The following is an 18,803-nucleotide window of genomic DNA, read 5'->3' on the forward strand; positions in this document are numbered from 1 at the left end:
GCCTAGAATTTTTACTCTTCAAAGATCTGCTCTGGTCTCCCGCTCAGTACCCAACCTCACCCACTTAATTTCTGCTCTTCTGACTTTACCCTCGCTGTGGATTCCACCAGGACTGCCTTTCCCCTTGTTGTGTCAAGAACTCTAGTTAAGGGACGCCTGGGTGGCTCAGTCGGTTGAGTGACCGGCTCAGGTCCTGATCTTGCGGTCATGAGATCGAGCCCTGCATCGGGCTCTGTGCTCAGCACCAAGTCTTCTTGGGACTCTCTCTCTCCCTCTCCCTCTTACTCTCTCTTTCCCTCTAAAATAAATAAATAAATCTTAAAAAAAAAAAAAAAACCTCTAGTTAATCCTTCTCAATTCAGAAGTCTCTTGGCTCCCGCTGTGCCCCATTCACACCTTTATTGCAACAGTGTTTAACTGGACTACAATTAGTCATTTACATTTCATCCTGCCCCTCAGACTATGGATCCACGTTTTAAAGACAAAACCCAACATTTGTTCATATTTATATTTCTAGCACATAACAGCTAATTCAGAACTGTTAAATGGGGAAAGGACTACATTTTATATTAAAAGGTAGCTTCCAGTTTTTCTTAAAAATGGCGACTGGTGGTGATTGGGATCTTCATCCTTCTGTTTTCTGTAGGATGTGATTATCATGGCACCTGCATTACTGATTCTGTTGTGGGCTATGGTGATACCGAGAGCAGACTTACTTCCTGATAAAAAATGTAGGTACACCATCTATTAAATTCAGTAGTGTTTCTTTAAAAAAAAAAGTACATTACAAAAATGATAGCATTTTTTTCCTAAATAATCCCTCAATTAGGAAATTATGTATGGATTTTTTTAAAAGAAGAATATTTACTCTTTTCAGAATACAAACTTTTTCAACACACTGTACTTTAAGAAAGCAAAGTTGGCTGGAATGCCAATTTTATGCTACACTGGGGAATCATATTCTGAGTGTGGGTGTTTGGGCTCTATGGAATAGAGCTGGAGCTGGTGGCCACATGTGAAATGCCTTCCCATGCAAGGGGTTGGTTACAAGTCCTCACAACCAAAGAATAAAAACTTCCACTACGCTTCAGTTCAGAAACTTGTTGATCTATGGATATGGTATAAGGACAGAGTCTAAGAAAAGAAAGTTATCATATGGTCCATATGTAGTGTTGTCTAAGAGAACTTTCTATGATAAGGACACTGTTCTATATCCCCATTGTACAATGGAGTAGACACTATACATAAGTGACTACAGAGTAGTTGAAATAGGTTCATGCAACTAAGGTAACTTAGTTACCTTACTAAGGTAACTTACATTTAAATAGCCATATATGGCCAGTGGCTACCATAATGGACAGTGTGATATAGACAGAGCCCTGTATGTGGCAAGTACAGACGCAGTTATAGAAGGCTATTCAAAATTAAAGGTCAGTGGAAATATCCTAACCATGTAGTAAAGGAATAAAAGTCAGTTTCCTAATGGTGTGTACAATATTGTCCTAGTTTTAGGAAACAATTTAACAAGTTGTAGCAACATATGCCAAGGACAAAAAATAATGAATATATCACATATTAACACTATTCTCAGTTGCAGGATTAGAGGTAATTTTTCTTTTTCTTTTTGCTCACCTGTGCTTAAAGGAAAGTTTTTATTTTGAAAACAGTGGTTCAAAGAAAAAAAACCTCTTTTCTATTAAAGTCTAAGTAGTTTTGCTCACAAATTGTTTTGACTTTGAATCAAAATGAGAAATAAATTAATTTTACATCAAGAACTAGTACAAATACAAATATTTAAGTACATTCATGTAGTGGAAATAAGAGGTTCGTGAAATAGTAATTATGTTTCATGGACCCTGATATTTTCTATCCTAATATCTTCCATGTCATTAAAAAAAAATTCTAGCCACAAACCAGTAAGTTTTTCTAGCCAATTTATAGATAATGGCCCTCAGCTTGAAAACTAGAGGTATAAGGAATGATATATTAAAATATTCATATTTCAGTAAAAACCTGTATATGCTATAGGGAAATACCTGGGCAAAGTCAGAAAGATAAGGAGTTAAAAGCAGTTTTTTAAAGCAAATTTTCCAAAATTATTTCGGTATTATACACTCTAATAATCATAAGATCCTTACTCCACACTAAAGTCCTTGAAAAATTTAAAAGTGCTGCCTCCGTACAATTGAACATCATGTGGCTCCTTTTCATCACAGCTTTACTTCTCCCACCTGTCAACTTCACCATCAAAGTTACTGGTCTAGCCCAAGTTCTTTTACGCTGGGAACCAAATCCTGATCAAGAGCCAAAGGATGTCGAGCTAGGGTATCACGTGAGAATAAATGCTCCACAAGAAGATGATGTAAGTATTTATTCTGACAGTCGTCTTTATTTAGAGTCACTTTTAACTTTGACTGCATTTTCCCTATCAAATTAACTTTTAAGTTACCAAAAAAAAAAAAAAAAAAAAAAAAAAACCAACTGACCCAAGGGTTTTCCGTTAGGCTCCAAGCAGAGTAGGGTGTCAGTTGAAAGGACCATGAACTAGTGCTGTGTGTTGCTTAGCATTCGACAGCAGCACAGAACCTTTTAACTTTGCCCCGATTCTTTCACCAAGAAAAGAACGTTTAGGGACTTTGAAGGTAAAATGGATTTGATACTTGAAAATAGGCAAAGAGAAAAAGAGAAGAGAGCAGTGGCATAAAATGGGAGGCAGTGGGGTGCTTAACCAGAGAAGCCAAGTTCGAATCCGGGTGCAGTCACTTCTCCTCGGCAACCTTGGGCCAGTCACTGTATGTCTCAGAGACGCAGCTTTGCCGTTTCCCACTGCAGGGATTATGTTAAAGCACCTGATACCTAAGAGATGTGCAGTAAAATGAAATGAAGGGAGAAGCGATTAGTATTAGCTATTTTTTTCAGTCAATATGGAATTCTAGAGAAATTTCCCTTAGAAAGTTACCTCTGGGGAAGAGACTGGGTTTAGAGGTGATGGCTGAAGTGAATGTGAGCCTTAATCATAGTATTTTGTTTGTTTTTATAGGAATGTGTTCATCTATCATTGAGGAATTATTATATATTATTGTACGGTTTTTTTTTTTAACACCCAAATGCTAGAATTGCGTCATTTATTTACTTGCTCATTTTTTAAAATCAACTTCGTTGAGGTGTGAATGGTGTGGAAAAAGCTGTACGTATTTACCTAACTCGATGCGTTTGGGGATGAGCAGATATGTACCTGTGAAATCATGTGCTTAATTTTTTTTCTATCCAAACTAGTTCCCTGAATTTTATTTACATGCCATTTAAAAAGTGGAAGAAAATGCCTATTGGATTAAAATAGCTCTCTTAATGATCTTTCCCTTTTCTGCATCATGACTTGTGGGGTTTATTTTTAGTATGAAACCAGAAACACTGAAAGCAAACGCGTCACCGTTCTTCATCAAGGCTTTTCAGCAAGTGTGCAGACCATCCCATGGAATGGCCACTCCCTGCTGGCAAGCAACTGGGTTTCTGCTGAGCTTAAAACCCCACCGGGTAAGGCAGGCTCCTAACAGCCTTGTATTGTATTCCCGACTTTGGAGATCAGGCAAAGTTGGAAAAGAAACTGGCTTTTCTTTTCCGTAGTCAGTCAGCAGTTCCTGCCAAGTATTCTTCCTCCTCATCAACATCCTAACCGAGGCTGTGATCACTTATTGTCATAACCCACCACATTCCATCTGGTGCATCCCTGCAGACATAGCTCACGCTTCTCGCTCCCCTGCTCCCAAGTCACAGGGTCATCAGCAAAATCAGGGCCAATCAGGTCTTTCATAATTGGGCTGTAAGACATTTTCTAACCATACCCAACATGATTCCTCTGCTTTTCTCAGATTTCTAACATTGACCGCCCCCTGCCGTCCCCCCACCCACACACAGCAGCTTTTTCTTGCCTCAGAGGCTTTGCTCTCTTGGATTCCCCTCTGCCTGCTTTTCTGAATCCTTTCCATACTTCAAAGCACAAATCAAGTTGTACCTCCTCTAGAAAGCCCTTTTACTTTTCATCCTGTACACTGAAGGAGGCTCTTCCTCCTCAAAACCCATTCATGGGCTGTGTTACTCATTCAGCACATATGCCATTATCTTTCACAAATAGCTTTATACCCTGCCACCTCTGAATATAAGCCTTTTGGGGGAAGGGACGGTGTCTCATGCTTTACTGAGCCAGTAGAACAAGCAGTGCACACTTCAGAAGGAGCATTTCCTCCTGTCCTGTTTGTGGCGTTCTGCACTCTAGGACTTGTCATACCAAATTTAAGGAAGCTGCTGGTGGTTCACAGAAGCCACAACACTGAACATCCCACCATGAAGAAAGAGGATAGATAGCATCCACTGTCTATACTGTCCTTTGGTGGGAAATTGGGGTTTCTAATATGTAGAATCAGTGATACTTGGGATTAAAGCCTTGGAAACACACACACCCACACCAGGGAAAGAGAGAAGGATCACCATGTCCCAGGTTACGTGAGTGTTCCTAGTAACTGTTGTCTTGGCCCGTCTGGCCCATGGGTAATCGTCCAACCGTTGTCTCATCACATCACTGAATGAAAAGGCTGTGTGCCCTCTGAATTGTGTCGATGACCGAGAGCAGCCCTGTGAACATCTTTCTGTTTACTCATTTTAACATGTTGCGTAGACCATAGAACAGCCAATTCACAATGGCCTTGATTCCAAGTTCAGAGACTAATCCAAGGTAGACATAAGATCACAAATACAGACCTCTGTGTGCCTTACCTTAAACTACTTTCCCACATCTCAGTAACAGGAGTATACCTGTAATGCATCTTTCAGAATTACATGCCTGCAATTCTAATTATTCTCTGAGCATGCCAATATACAGTGACATGAATGAAAAATTAATTCTCCCCTGAATCAGTCTGAATTTATACCACATAATTCCTTGGAAGAGAGGTGGGAGACAAACAGATTACAGAAGACTCCAAACTATACTTGGGTGTGGAACATCTGGTCATTTAACACACTGAGTACAAGGCATACACACAAGTCTGTGTACGTTTGTTGTATATGAATATAGAGAAAAAAACCTATCTGACGGTGCATGGTAATAACACAAACTAGCCAGTGTCCCTTTTGTCCAACTTCTCTGCGGACACAAGGGGTCTGTCTTTTCTCCCCTGTGAGCTACACTGGCTGACAGTGATAAATATGAACTGACTTTAAGCTAACCTAAGAGACCCCCTTCTATCATTGGAGATTCAATCTCAAGGCTCCCACTTTGATGAGGTCCCCCTTGACCCTCAGCCCAAAGTGTTTTTTCCCTCCTGTGAGCAACCACAAGGCCAGTGTCTCCGCTATGGTGTGTTCTGAAGAGCCCCAATTAACATGGTGACAGTGCAGTTTGAAATGAAAATAAGGCTTTCCAGTCAAATAATCTTCAGAAATCCTGGGTGAAATGAACATAATGAGTTTGGTGGAAAATCACAAGATCCCCTTAATATCTTTGCACAGTAAAGCTGACTTCAACAGACTACTGTGCACGGAGTCTCCAAGGAAGTGTTTTTTTTTTTTTTTTTTTAAGATTTTATTTATTTATATGAGAGAGGTAGTGAGAGAGAGCAAGAGTCGGGAGGAGAGGGAGAAGCAGACTCCCCGCTGAGCAAGGAGCCCGACGCAGGGCTCGATCCCAGAACCCTGGGATCATACCTGAGCAGAAGGCAGATGCTTAACCGACTGACCCACCCAGGCACCCGAGGAAGTGTTGTTTTTCAGTGCTGCTAGAACCCACTTCCTTCGGAGTGGCAATCTATGTTATTCAGGACCATTTGGGTGCGACCTAATGAATCACATAATTCTAGGATGGAAAGTGGCACTAGACACCTTCCTCTGTCAACTCTCCCGTTTACAGCTGGAAAAACTGAGGTCCAGAATAGTGGGGTTCAAAGTGTCACAGCTCATTGTTGAAAAATGTGGCATTAGAATACCAAGCTTTGAACGACAATCTCTTGTACTGCTCTTTAATTTTCATACAAGTATATCACGCAGACACACTCCCTTAGCCCAAAGTAGCCAGAAAGTTTAATGCCAGAAACTCAGGCTTTGTAATCCTAGCTTCATCCCTCCAGTAAGCTGGCCCTTTGCAAAAAGGTTTCTAGAAATTTATGATAACGTTTACTTTTTCATGGTAAGATGTTCCCAATCACTACAGTTTCAGAGGAAGTGCAAGATTTAAAAGCTGTCATGGCAATGTTTTGTTCTTATTTTTGACCCTCTTATTGACCATCTAGGGTCTCCTGGAACCTCGATTGTGAATTTAACGTGTACTACGAACACCACATTAAATAACTATAATCCCTTAAGGCCATACCAAGTTTCTCTTTACTGTACCTGGCTCGTTGGCAAGGATGCCCCTGAGGACACGCAGTATTTCCTCTACTACAGGTGAGTAGCTATGTTTACTTATGAAAAAGCATTGTTGCCTCTCGTCTTAAAAACTTATGAGTGTTGCCATTTAGGTATGGCTCCTCGACCGAAGAATGCCAGGAGTATAGGAAAGACACGCTGAAGAGAAATATTGCATGCTGGTTTCCGAGGACTTTTATCAGTAGCAGAGGGAGTGACTCCCTGGCAGTGCATGCTAATGGCTCAAGCAAGCATGCTACAATCAAGCCTTTTGATCAGCTGTTTGCTCTGCATGCAACTGGTAAGGTAGACTTAACTCAGAGCTGAAATAACCAAATCGCAGAATCCCAGCATTGGAAGGGGTTATAAAGATCACCCAGTTTGACTAATTTTCCGATGCCAAATGCGATCTGTCCCCTGCCTAACAATCACAGGGACCAGCTTTCTCAACCTAGGCACTACTGGTATTCTTGATTGGATAACTGTCATGTGGGAGCTGTCCTGTGCCTTGCAGGATTTTGAGCAGCATTCTTGGTCTCTACGTACTAGATCAGTAGCATCTCTCCCCCCCACCCCCCCACGTTGTGACAACAAAATGTCTCTCAACATTTCTAAATGTCCCATGGGGGACATAATCTCTACCATGTGAGAATCACTGAACCAGGGAATGTGAACTCACTGCTGAAGGGAGCAGCCCTTTCTCAGCTCTGACTCATTTCATGAAGTTTCTGCCCATTGGTCCTATGATGGACTGGTACCAACCCCAAATAATTCTCAACCCTTTCCCCCCCAAATGGTTTCAGAGCTAGTCAAAGACAGCCAGCTTTCTCATCCTGAGATTTCTCTTCCCCAAGCTTCCCACCCCCAATTCCTCTTGCTTTCCTCTTAGGATCATTTACCATTCTGGTCTGTCTCCTCTGGGTGATCCGAAAATGTTTCGCTCAGCATATGATTCTCAGATCTAAACGTATTATTTAAAGTTTCATTTGCTCGGTTCTCAAAATAGAAATAGTCTCCTTCCATCCTAGATACTTGTACTAATGAAATTCATCAGGAGCCTTTCACGTCGCATTCTTGTTACTAATGCTCAAGATTTCAATCGTGGCATATTTACTGGTGTGGGCTGTGGAGTCAGGCTGCCTGGGCTCAGATCCTGGCTCCCCCACTGACTAGCTGAGGGACTGTAGAGAAGCTGGTCATTCCTCTGTACCTCAGTCTTCTCATCAGAAAGAAATGGGGAGAAATTAACACTTCCTGCAAGGCTTTTGTGAGAATTAAGTATGTTAATAACCATACAGTGCTTAGAACAATGCCTGGTAATTATACATAATTATAAATATAAAAAATATTATTTAAAGGGACAGGATTTACCTATATCTCTATCAAATGAACTGTTTAAAGAACCATCTCACTGAAGAGGTTATGCAATTCTATTCAATAGTCTATTTCTCAGATGACCTAAAAATGTCACTTTCCTGAAAATTGGTAATGAAAAAATGCTGAGGAAGACCTAGGAAAAAATATTAATATGAAAATGGACACGACCTGATACAGACCACAGGAATTCCTTTTCCTGTATGATTTTCATTTCTTTGAGATAAATTCCTCATATTACTAAAAGAAATACATTCTTGGTTAAATTTTTTCTGCTTAGGGAATGGCAGGCTGTGGAACCAACAGGTCCCATGCTTAGCTTATCCTTATGATTCATTAATTGTGAGGTCTAAGTCCCATAACCTAAGAGAACAACGCTCACTGAGAAATAATTTCCACCCACATCTCGAAGCTATAAGACAATCAAGTGATAAGTCAGGGAAAAGAACTCTAGAGTTGTAAGTTAAGACAAATGTGGCCCAATCTATTCTTCTTATGCAAGAGAATATTGAAGCTTCCCGCTCCATCCCCCAAACAAACCTGAAAGAAGGCAAAGACGACAAAATGAAACAAAACTGAAGCTCAGAATGAGGAAATTACTACCCGGGGCCACACACGTGGCTCAGGACAGGCAGGGCTCAGTGGAAGCTCCAGAGCAATTTCTCTCCAGGATGAGGTTGACCCTGTTTGGTCCCACTTGAGAAACAGGGATAGTGAGGTGGGTCTTGCAATGAGCTGAAGGGGAAAGGGACTCCACCACTCAGTGCCATTTGGAATAGGAATCCTTTAAGATTCCAGTAGAGATCTCTTCAGTGCTAGAACGTAGGAGTCATCTGTGAGCCACTGGGGTCTTGTGGCCTGGGGATCAGTTAGTTAAATCCCGAGGGTAGATACTTGAGAAGATTGTATCTTAGAAATGCCTTGAGGAGTGTGAGTGGATTGGATTTATCAGCCCAGACTACTGACCTTTCCTTCTCTAACCTAGATCGAGTTAATCCTCCAGTGAATGTCACAGCAGAGACTGAAGGAACCCGTCTTTCTATTCAGTGGGAGAAACCCATTTCTGCTTTTCCAAACCATTGCTTTGAATATGAAGTGAAGATTTACAACACAAGGAAAAATGATTTTCAGGTAATTCTTCAGATCATTCCAATTTTGATGATAGCATTCCCTTAGAAACACTTTAAAAATTCTATTCAGTGACAGCTGTGGTTATAGCTTGGCAATAACAAGGTCAAAGGTAACTTATATCCACCCAAGTTTTGTAAAAATAAACCAAACTTTACTGTCTTTTTGTGTTGAAGGACAAACTTTTGGTTCAAGATAACACAAAGATCAGATAAAAACTCATGAGCACTACTGTTGGTGTAAATATAAAATGTTGCAGCCACTGTGGAAAACAGTATGGCAGTTTCTCAAAAAATCAAAAATAGAATTATCGTGTGATCCGACAATTCCACTTCTTGGTATACATCCAAAAGAACTGCAAGCAGCGTCTCAAAGAGAAATTTGCACATCCATGTTCATAGCAGCATTATTCACAAGAGCCAAAAGAAGGAAACAACCCGAGTGTCCCCTGACGGGTGATGAGCGGATCAACAAAACGTGGTCTATGCATACAATGCACTGTTGTTCGGCCTTTAAAAGGAAGGGAATTCGGACACATACTACAACCTGGATGAACCTTGAGGACACCGTGTTAAGTGAAATAAACCAGTCACAAAAAGACAAATACTGCAGGATCGCACTTACAGGAGATATCAAGAGTAGTCAAATGCAGAGAGACAGAAAGTAGAATGGTGGTTTCCAGGAGCTGGGGGGAGGGGGGCGTAGGGGCTGTTGTTTCATGAGCAGAGTTTCAGTATTGGAGGGTACAAGAGTGCTGGAAATGGTTGCACATCAACGTGAATGTATTCACCACTACCAAACTGTACACTTAAAAATAGTTAAGATGGTAAATTTTATGTTTCCTATTTTTCACTACAACTGAAATATACTCATTAGCACTAAAGAACAAAAAGTTCAAGGGACAAGGAAATGAGAAGCCAGCCAGCATTTATGAAGCATCAGCTCTGGGTCAAGCTTCATTATGCTAATTTATTCCATCCTCCCAGTAACTCCATTAAGTCACTCTCATTCCCATTAGGCAGGAAAGTGAGGCAGAGAGATTAAGCCACTTGCCCAAAGTCACTAGACTGGCAAAGCATAGGGAAGTTAGGATCACCACTGGCATCGTACTGACAGTAGGCAAAGCAAGTTCCATTCCATCCAATTTGATTCAACCAATACTTACAAACTGGTTTCTATGTGGGAAGTATAAAGATAAGTAAGATAGTGTCTCTGCCATCAAGGGGCCTAGTCTAGCGGACACACTCACCACGTCACTGGAAGGGCCAACAGAGGTCCAGAGGAGGGGGTGGGCAACGCAACGCCCGCTGAGGGCCCCCGCTGAGAAGAATTGAGCAAAATCATGCCTGGTGACACGGGAAGAGGAGACTAACTTCTGTAGCCAGCGCTTCCCCAAACACCTATGTTGAAAGACTGGCTTTCTTTTTTTTTAAATTTCGGATCTAATTTCCGATTTCTCATTTAATTTCTAATTGTTCTTTTGTAAATTACAATAAAAATGAAAGGCCAGAAAAACCAAATATGCCCAGAGAGAAGCCCAGCGATCATGGGCTTGGATGTTGTGGCAAAGTCAAATTGCTACAAGAGCTCTGCAACTGTCGTTTTGATTTCTGTGTTTCCCTCACTGTGGCTCAGTAATAAACAGCTCCTGACCCACCCCCATCGGCCAAGCACACTCGAAGTGGCAGGGGGTCTAGGCAGAAGGCAGAACTCAAAGGCTTAAGAGAGCATGGCTCCTCCAGCCAAGTGGCAGTAAGTGAGTCGGCCTGGACAGAAAGCCAACATTGGGATAACAAGTCTGGATCCTACACGGGGACCTTTCCCCGAATGACTGAGATTTTGCTTAAAAAAAAAAAAAAAGAGTGGTTTCTCTTTTTAAAACCAATGCCATAGGGACAGAAAACCACTGAAGGGTTTTATTCAATACAGAAATGCGACTGCATCTGCAAAATCAAAGAATAATTTTGGTAGCAGCATGAAAGCTGGATGCATGTGGAGGGGGCCATGTGGACATAGGCATGTGGGGTTAATGGCTCTGGCAAATGGCCAAGCAAAAGATAACAAGACAAATCAGGCAGTGGTCGTGGGGCGGGGCGAGTAAAGGAGAAACACACCCAGAGGAACGTAAGATGCAGGTGTCAGGGATGCATTTCTGGTCTGGGGCATAAAGGATTAGGTGAACGGTATGGACACTGACCAGTAGAGAGAGTAACGTAGAAAGGCTCATTTGTGAGAAGACAGCCTCGCTGTAACACTGGACAGTGTTAGCCCAAATTCCCTGTGGCAAACTAGCATTTCCTGAGTCCCCGTTATGGTATTGGACTAACCAACATTGCTGTTTTTGCTCATCAAAGATGGGTTGAATATTGGCAGTTTTCATAGGATTCAACCCAATACATCCTTAAACTTGGAATTACAAAGGTACTGTTTAGTTCAATAATTCATGCGCAGGTGTTGTTATTCCCATTTTACAGATGAGAAAACAGGCTCAGAGAGGTCAAGGAATTTGCCTTGCAGGTAGTTTGGAACATAGGATTCAAGGACTCTGCTCTTTCCTCTTCTCTATCATGGCGCCCCCCGGCTCCAATTATTTGAGACATTCCTATACGTCAGGGTTCAGCAAACCTTTTTTTTTTTTTTTTTTTTTGTAAATGGCCAGATATTTTAGGCTTAGCAGGCCATTTGGTTTCTATCACAATCACTCAGCTCTACCACTGTGGAACAGAAGCAGCCATAGATAATAGGTAAACAAATAGGCATGGGTGTGTTCCAGTAAAACTTTACCTGTGGATACTGAAATTTCAGTTTCATGTGTCATGAGATACTCTTTTAATATTTTTCAATCATTGAGAGATATAGAAACCATCCGCGGCTTGCAGGCCCTACAAAAAGAGGCAGCGAGCCAGACTGGCCCACACGTTGTAGTTTGCGGATGCCTTGGAACCAGGTGATATCGTTGAGTAATTTGACCACAATATGGAGGGACGAGATGAGGGGGATTATGCGTTCTACTATCGGCCACTCCAGTCACTTCATCTGGAAACATCAGCTGGGCCCAGATAAATCATCTAGATGTTATGATTGACTTTTTCTTGATTTTGGTCACGAGATCGCTTACCCCAGAGGGTAGCTGCCGGCACATCCATACCGAAGCCTTCTAGAATAAACTAATCAATGTATGTCCTATGGATTTTAAATGGGTCAGGTAACAGTGAGTCACATTACTTAGGTACGGCCTTCCATTCTTCCATTCTGATAACTGACATTACTTAAATTATGTGTCCAGAGATTCTTATAATGCTAATTTTTTTCCTCACTTAGACAGAAAAAATGACGACGAATACATTCATCTCGATAATTGATGATATTTCTAAGTATTCCGTTCAAGTGAGAGCAGCAGTGAGTTCTGTGTGCAGACAGATGGGGTTTTGGAGTGAGTGGAGCCAACCTGTATATGTGGGTAAGTCTCTTCTATTTTAAAGCGAGCGACCTTCCTCATGGTTAAAACTGATAATCCTGGAAAGTGAACACATTCATTCATGGACCCAAAATGCCTCATCTTCTGTCAGTCTACTGCCCTTTTGACCATTGCCGTGCTCTCTCGGCTTCAGACGGCGATCGCATAACCTGGAGCGTGTGGCCTTGCACCTTGAAGACAGAAAATTCACAGCCTGTATTTGTCATTGCCTGGGCATACTGGGTTTCCATCGACGTTTTAGGACAGAGGTAGACAGTGAAAAAGCAGCTAACCTATCTCTTGTGTGCGCTGCAACCATGCAGCCTGAGGATGTGGATGAATGTGGTTAAGTGTTACATGAGATCTACGAGAACTCGGAACAGTGGAAGGAACGTGGGAGTCGTACTTCCATAGCACAGATGTAACACCCAGCTTTGGTACGTAATGACCGCATTCCCTTGGAAAAATCCCTTCTGACTTTGCTTGGGTTCCCAGGACAAAGCACATAATATCCACCTCACCTGCCCCACAGGGTACTATGAAATAAAAAATAATGACCGTAGCTAACATTTATTGATGGCTGTTTGCCAAGCACTGCTAAATGCTTCACGTGCATTACCTTCGTTAATCTTATCAACAAACCTATTTTGCAGATGAGAAAATAGCTTTGAAAGTTTAGGCAATTTGCTTAACTCTGCATGCCCAGCGAGTGGCAGATATGGGATTCAAACTGAGGTTGGCAGAATCCAGCTCCAGAGCTCTTAGATGTAGGCCACGGGGTGACAGGATTCTACAAGCTGCAAAGTGCTGAACAAATTAAACAATTATGAGATCCTGGGAGCTAACTTTGTGGTTATGGCTGGTCGAGCATTTGAATGTTATCTCTCACTCGTCCTCTGGGGCATTCAATGATCATTTGAAGAGCGTACTTAAGGAGAGCTGTCTTTCAGGCCTGTTGTAAAATTTTCTATTTAAGTCATTCACTTATGCTAATGGGTGGGTCTTCAGGAAATTCGTGGGCAGTGACCCATTAGATTATGAGGATGTGAGTCAGATTAGACACGTATCAGGTAGATTTCCATGGAAGGGTGGGTGAGATCAGGAAAGGCCTAAGAACTGCAGAGTGGTTGTGAGTCTGCCAGGGGGCTGGCCAAGCAGAGTTGCAGAGTTTGCAAAGGGGGACGGCACCCGCTAGAGTTGTGCAACAAACAATCATCAGCACAGCCTTATGGGAGGGCCCCCAAATCACCCCACTGGAACTCAGAGGGGCAGCGCAAGCCTTCCTGGGAAGAGGGACAGGAAAGAAGGATAAAAGGACCCAAGATTGGGCCAAGTGCACCTACTTCCCAATTCTGCCAAGGCCAATCTTCCCTGCCTCTTCTTCTCCCTAGGCTGATGCCCCGACCTGGTTCCCCGGACCCAGCACACACAGGACCTCCCTCCACACTGCTGCTTCTGCACAGAGTGGATTCGCTTTGCTCACCAAGAGCAAAACAAACAGAACATTAATCAGTCCCAGGAAATTTTTAACAAGATTATTCCTTTTATCAAATGCCTGTGATAGAAGCTTAATTTTCACTACTTACATTTGGTCACATTTTTTGAACGGTGTATGTTATTCCCCAAGGGCACAAAACTTGTTGGCTCCGAATTACTGATATTTCTGAGCATCTCCCCAACATTACTACACATAGAGCTTCAGAGATTTTTTTTAAATGCTGTCCAAGGACTTCAAACCAGCATGTTGGAAACCAAGAGGAGAACCCTGGTTAAGAAGCCAGTTCTGCTTTCTGAGTGTTTGAAGTTCAGGTCAGCGTTGACCGTAGACGGTTTAGAACTTACAGAGCAAAAGAGACAGATCAGGAAATCTAGGTTTTAGCCATGACTCTGTCAATGTCTAGCTCGCTGACCCAAGCGAGAGATGGCAAAAGATAACACCTCATGAGCCAAGGAATCAGAGCCAGCTTCGCATGCTGTGTTGTGAAGGATTCTCAGGCTACGTGTAGGCCTCTCAGGAGTGGTGATCTCCTGTCACCCCCGGCAGGGTACAGAGTGGTGATGAGTGTGCCCGGCATTTGCCACCCCTGACTAGCGACCCATGCCTAACCTCTCTGGGTCCCAGTTCCCTCACCTCAAAATGTGAAAGCTGCCCCCCAAGTTTCTTCTACACTCCCTCAGCCCACCACAAAAGTGCTGAGAGTGAAATTGTGATCCATAATAAGAATTTATTTTAAGCTTGTTTTTAATTTATTATTCACTCTCCACTTTAGAGCTCTCCTCCCATTATTATTTCCTAAATAACAGCTTCCTAGTTTGGAACTAGGCTCATTATAATTCCCCCCCAGGTATACCTCACTGCCATTATCTATGGCAAATCCCATTTCATTTACTGCCACCCTTTTCATAAGATGAGCTGATTAATATTACCACTCACCTTACAAATCCATCGTTTCTAGAATTTACTCCCCTGCTCAGTTTAGGATCATTAGTGAATTTAATCAATGCAGACTTTCCATTTTCATCAAGATGATTAATAAACATAATAGGAAGTCCGGGCCCCTCTGGGATATGTTGCATGGCTCTTCCTTACCCCTTGAGGATGCAACCATAATTATGCTCAGCTTGCAGTCTCTCAGGCAATTTTGTCGCTACATTCATTTCCTTTAGACAACCTTCCTCCTCTCCTACCTTGTGTGTATGGCGCCCTGAAGCCCTCCCCTTCCATTGTCACTCTGCAGCCCCACTCAAATATCATCTCGTTCTCACGTATTATTAAGTCCATCTCCTTTAATGTAAGGAAATGGAGACCCAGAGATATTAAATAAATCAATAGTTACCCAACAGCCCAAAAGTGGCTATTAATAGCTAATTTTCTCAAATAGGTGACATATTCGTCAATTGGTGAAGTGGAATAGATTCAATTCACTCATTAACCCACGATAGCCCAAGGTTATTCAATAGTGAGACCTGGAAGACTAAATTTTGGCAGTGAGAGGGTCCAGCCGGCAAGGGCCCTGAATCTCGGCCCTAGATGGGCCCTCCTGTGCTAGGATTTCCAGCATATGCAACATGTTTGTTTTCAAATGGAAATAGCGGTTGGTTTCATTTTTATCAATACTCGTTATCAACTGCCCTTCCTCAACTGGCCTCTCTGTCTTATCTTAAGAGCTAACTTCCACTTTTCACATGTCTTTCTCCTTTTTAAGACTTTCTTAACTTCCGGATTCTTCTGTTCCTTTATTATCTCTGCTGTCTCCTGTTTATTTAAACCTCTTCTCTCCTAACCCTGGTCCTATGAAGGCTTCCATTTGCTCCAGTCCATCATCTCTCTCCCCCTACCCCCTCCATGAAGCTCACACAGCATGCATGAAAAAAAGCAATTATGAAAATTAAATGCCCTACAGCTGTAGCCTTCCCTTTGGAAAAGAGTGCTTGTTATATGAGTCTACCCTGTGTTTCTTTCCTGCCGTGTCACTGGTCAGGCTCAGTCCTTCTGAGACCTGCTTATCAGAGATGGGTCTTAACTGCAATCACAGGCACGGCCCTCCAAACCAGCGATTGGGTTTGAATCTGACTTCACTGAAGGCCCTATCTGAAGGCCACCATCTGTGTCATGACAATACCAGGTACCAATTTAAAAAAAAAAAAAAAAACACCTTTTAATTTAAAGATTTCTGTAGGCTTGAGATATGCAGCATTTTTACCTCTGGGAGTAGAGCAAAGTTTCCCCGCGGTCCTCTGTTGCCTTCAGAGGCTTCTCTTTCCACAAGATGAGTTAGTCAGAGGAAATCTGGGCTTTAGCTTTCCTGTCACAGTTTGGGGCAGTGGTTGGGGGTACTGGTTCTTAGAGCCACGTGACCCAGCCGAGAGCCTGTAAGGACTTAATGAAAGTAGGCTGAGGCAGAATATCAGGGATATGTTTAAGAATTTGGGTTGAGATGGAAGTAGGGTTCCCACAGGCAACTCTTGTTGCCTTTGTCCTCCGACTAGACTTTAAGAGGCTGTGATTGTTGAGGAACCAGATACATTGGCCCAGGTCACCTGGACTCAGAAGCCAAGCGCAGGTCCTGCAGCCTCACCCTCAGCCCTGGACACACCTCCTGCGCTCTCTCCTCCTTTATTTTCTGTTTTGTCACCACACACTTTCTTTTTAAATTCTCTCACTGTGGTGAAACAGCGAGAAAACGAGCAATGGTTTTAAAACGGGAAGAGCAAACTTCGCAGAGTTCCCAAATTCAGTTTCCCTAGGTCTTCAAAAAGAATTCTGCAAATGCTAAAGCTTTCATGAGGTAAGAGATTAACACTGACAAAACTGGTTGAAAAAAATAAGAAGAGGTGACCTAATAACCTGAAAAACCCACTTGGGCTTACCTGAGGCCAAGAGAACTTGTGGGGATTCTGGGTTTTCTTTGCAAATGGGGAATTTCAGGTTGGTAAACATGGTAGTCAGGTCAGTCAACTGTGTTCTTAGACCCAGGTTCTTGTGGTTTCAAAGGCTGGTTAGTGCCTGGCAGCCCCACTGCTTGCTCTCAGCAGCGGGGGGGGGGGGGGGGGGGGGGCAGGACCACCTCACCCCTGGGTGGTCCCCATAGCCTGAAGGACAGAAGAGGACTAGCTAGAAGGGAGCTTTCAGATTCTGTCTCCATCTGTCAGGAGCAGGGCATTTTACTGTGTTTTCTGGCATGGCCACCTCTAATGGTGTCCACACTGCCCTTCCGTGCATGAATCCCACCCCACGAAGGGCCCAGAAGATGGGCTCAGAGGAAGGAAGGACTCGACTGTTGAGGCAGGCACTGTGCTAGGCACACTCACCTATGCTATCTTGTGTATCTTCACAAACAAAGGATTTCCTTAATTACGTGGATTTACAGATTATGTGAAAAAAGATGCAGAGAAGTTAAGGAAATGCCCAAAGTGACAGAGCAAGGAAGTGGTAGACCTGGGTCTGGAACCAAAAGCCATAGGACTGGCTCCCCACCCTGTCATGCGTTCACATCCCAGAGGTCTTGGTGCCAGCAAGGGAAACGGAGGCAGGAAGATGGGCAGTGGGAGCCGGGGTTTGTGAAAGGGTGACGCTCTGCCAGCCCATGATCAAGTTGTCAGTAATTTCATTTTAACGTAGACCCTTGAGGATTAGGACCCTACATGCCTTGTGTTCCTATTTCCCTAGTTTCTGGATTATTTGGTGCATTCCTTTCCCCTCCAGGGCTGAGCTCATTACTCTGCATTCTCAGAATTCTGACAGCCCTCGAATTTTAGTCTTGCTTTGATGACTTAGGGAAATCCTCTTGATTCTTCAGTTCTGACACAATGTGTTTAATGGCAATTATAATGACTAATATTTATTGAGCACCTATTGTGTACTAGCACCGGGCTGACGACTTTACGTCTACCAACTCCTTCAGTCCTTATCCCCATTTTACAAAGTAGGCAGCGGCAGCTGGAGAGGACACCTGCTCAAGGTCGTCTTGGCGGCGAGTAACAGAACCAGGCTGACATCCCTTCTGCCCCTCGTTTCTTATTTGTATGCGATGCCCGCAGCCGGCTTGCAATGGTGCTTGCTAGCCAGCTAACCGAACAGGCCCAGCAGCCCCTTAGGGAACAAAGTTCCGGGTGCCTGGGAGTACGGGGAGCGCTGTGTAGGAAAGCCTGCAAAGCAGAGAACAGCAACAAGTTCTCTAGTCCACTTCAGCGCGCCTGGTCCCGCGAGGGGTAAGGAACAGCCCCACAGCGAGCTCTCTAGTGAATCCCGAACACACGGGGGCGCACGCGTGCACAGTCTCCATTTCCTCTCCGTGTTTAAGTCTACTTGAGCCCCGTTTCCACAGAGGAACACGGGGCACGTTTTGTCTGTCTTGCTCTGGGCCCTGGACTACCCTGAGTTTTGTCCACTGGGGCTGCATTTACTGCCCTCTTTTTTTCTCCCTAAACCAGGTAAACCCCACAGCCCACTTGACAGCCGCCTCAGAAAGCTCCCCCGGCTAAAGGGCCGCTTCTGACTTTTGCTTGCATTGGGAGCCCGTGACCTGGTTTGGGTGCTGCTGGTGAACGATGCCGCAGCCTCTCCTTGCAACGAGAGGCGAGCCACGGGTAGCTTCGTAGGCTGACGCATGCGTATCCTCTCCGTGTCCTGGCAGCTGGTGGTGCCGCTTGCCTTCTCCCAGCACCCGCTGGTTCTAGGAACACAGAGCAGGGCTGCTTCATTGGAAGAGTCCCATCAATTTACTAATTAGCTCTTTCCCCTTGAAACCTATTGTTAAGTCTGAAGTCAGATTCAAAATCAATATGGAAGCACTGAGAGCCATACGTGTATGGACAGTTTAAGGTGGAACGGGCTTCCACGCCAAATTGACCCTCCTCGGAGTTATTAGCCTGAGCTCCATAGATGCCAGACTCACGCGCCGAGAGGGGCCGCAGCATGGGGGGGTGGGGGTGGGGGCGGGAAGCG

At 43.6% G+C, this 18,803-nt stretch overlaps 1 protein-coding gene across 1 annotated transcript in view; it reads left to right on the top strand.

Moving 5' to 3' along the window:
• Nucleotides 1-18,803, top strand: part of IL5RA (interleukin 5 receptor subunit alpha) — a 47,326-nt gene that overhangs the window by 16,782 nt on the left and 11,741 nt on the right. Inside the window, exons 4-10 of the mRNA XM_078075902.1 lie at nucleotides 647-731; nucleotides 2,217-2,362; nucleotides 3,396-3,534; nucleotides 6,282-6,435; nucleotides 6,510-6,697; nucleotides 8,756-8,901; nucleotides 12,220-12,358. Coding sequence (XP_077932028.1) covers nucleotides 659-731; nucleotides 2,217-2,362; nucleotides 3,396-3,534; nucleotides 6,282-6,435; nucleotides 6,510-6,697; nucleotides 8,756-8,901; nucleotides 12,220-12,358 — 985 coding nt within the window. The 5' untranslated portion in view covers nucleotides 647-658. The remainder of the gene's footprint in view (nucleotides 1-646; nucleotides 732-2,216; nucleotides 2,363-3,395; nucleotides 3,535-6,281; nucleotides 6,436-6,509; nucleotides 6,698-8,755; nucleotides 8,902-12,219; nucleotides 12,359-18,803) is intronic.

This window comes from Halichoerus grypus, chromosome 1, assembly GCF_964656455.1.
Source record: "Halichoerus grypus chromosome 1, mHalGry1.hap1.1, whole genome shotgun sequence".
NCBI lineage: Eukaryota > Metazoa > Chordata > Mammalia > Carnivora > Phocidae > Halichoerus > Halichoerus grypus.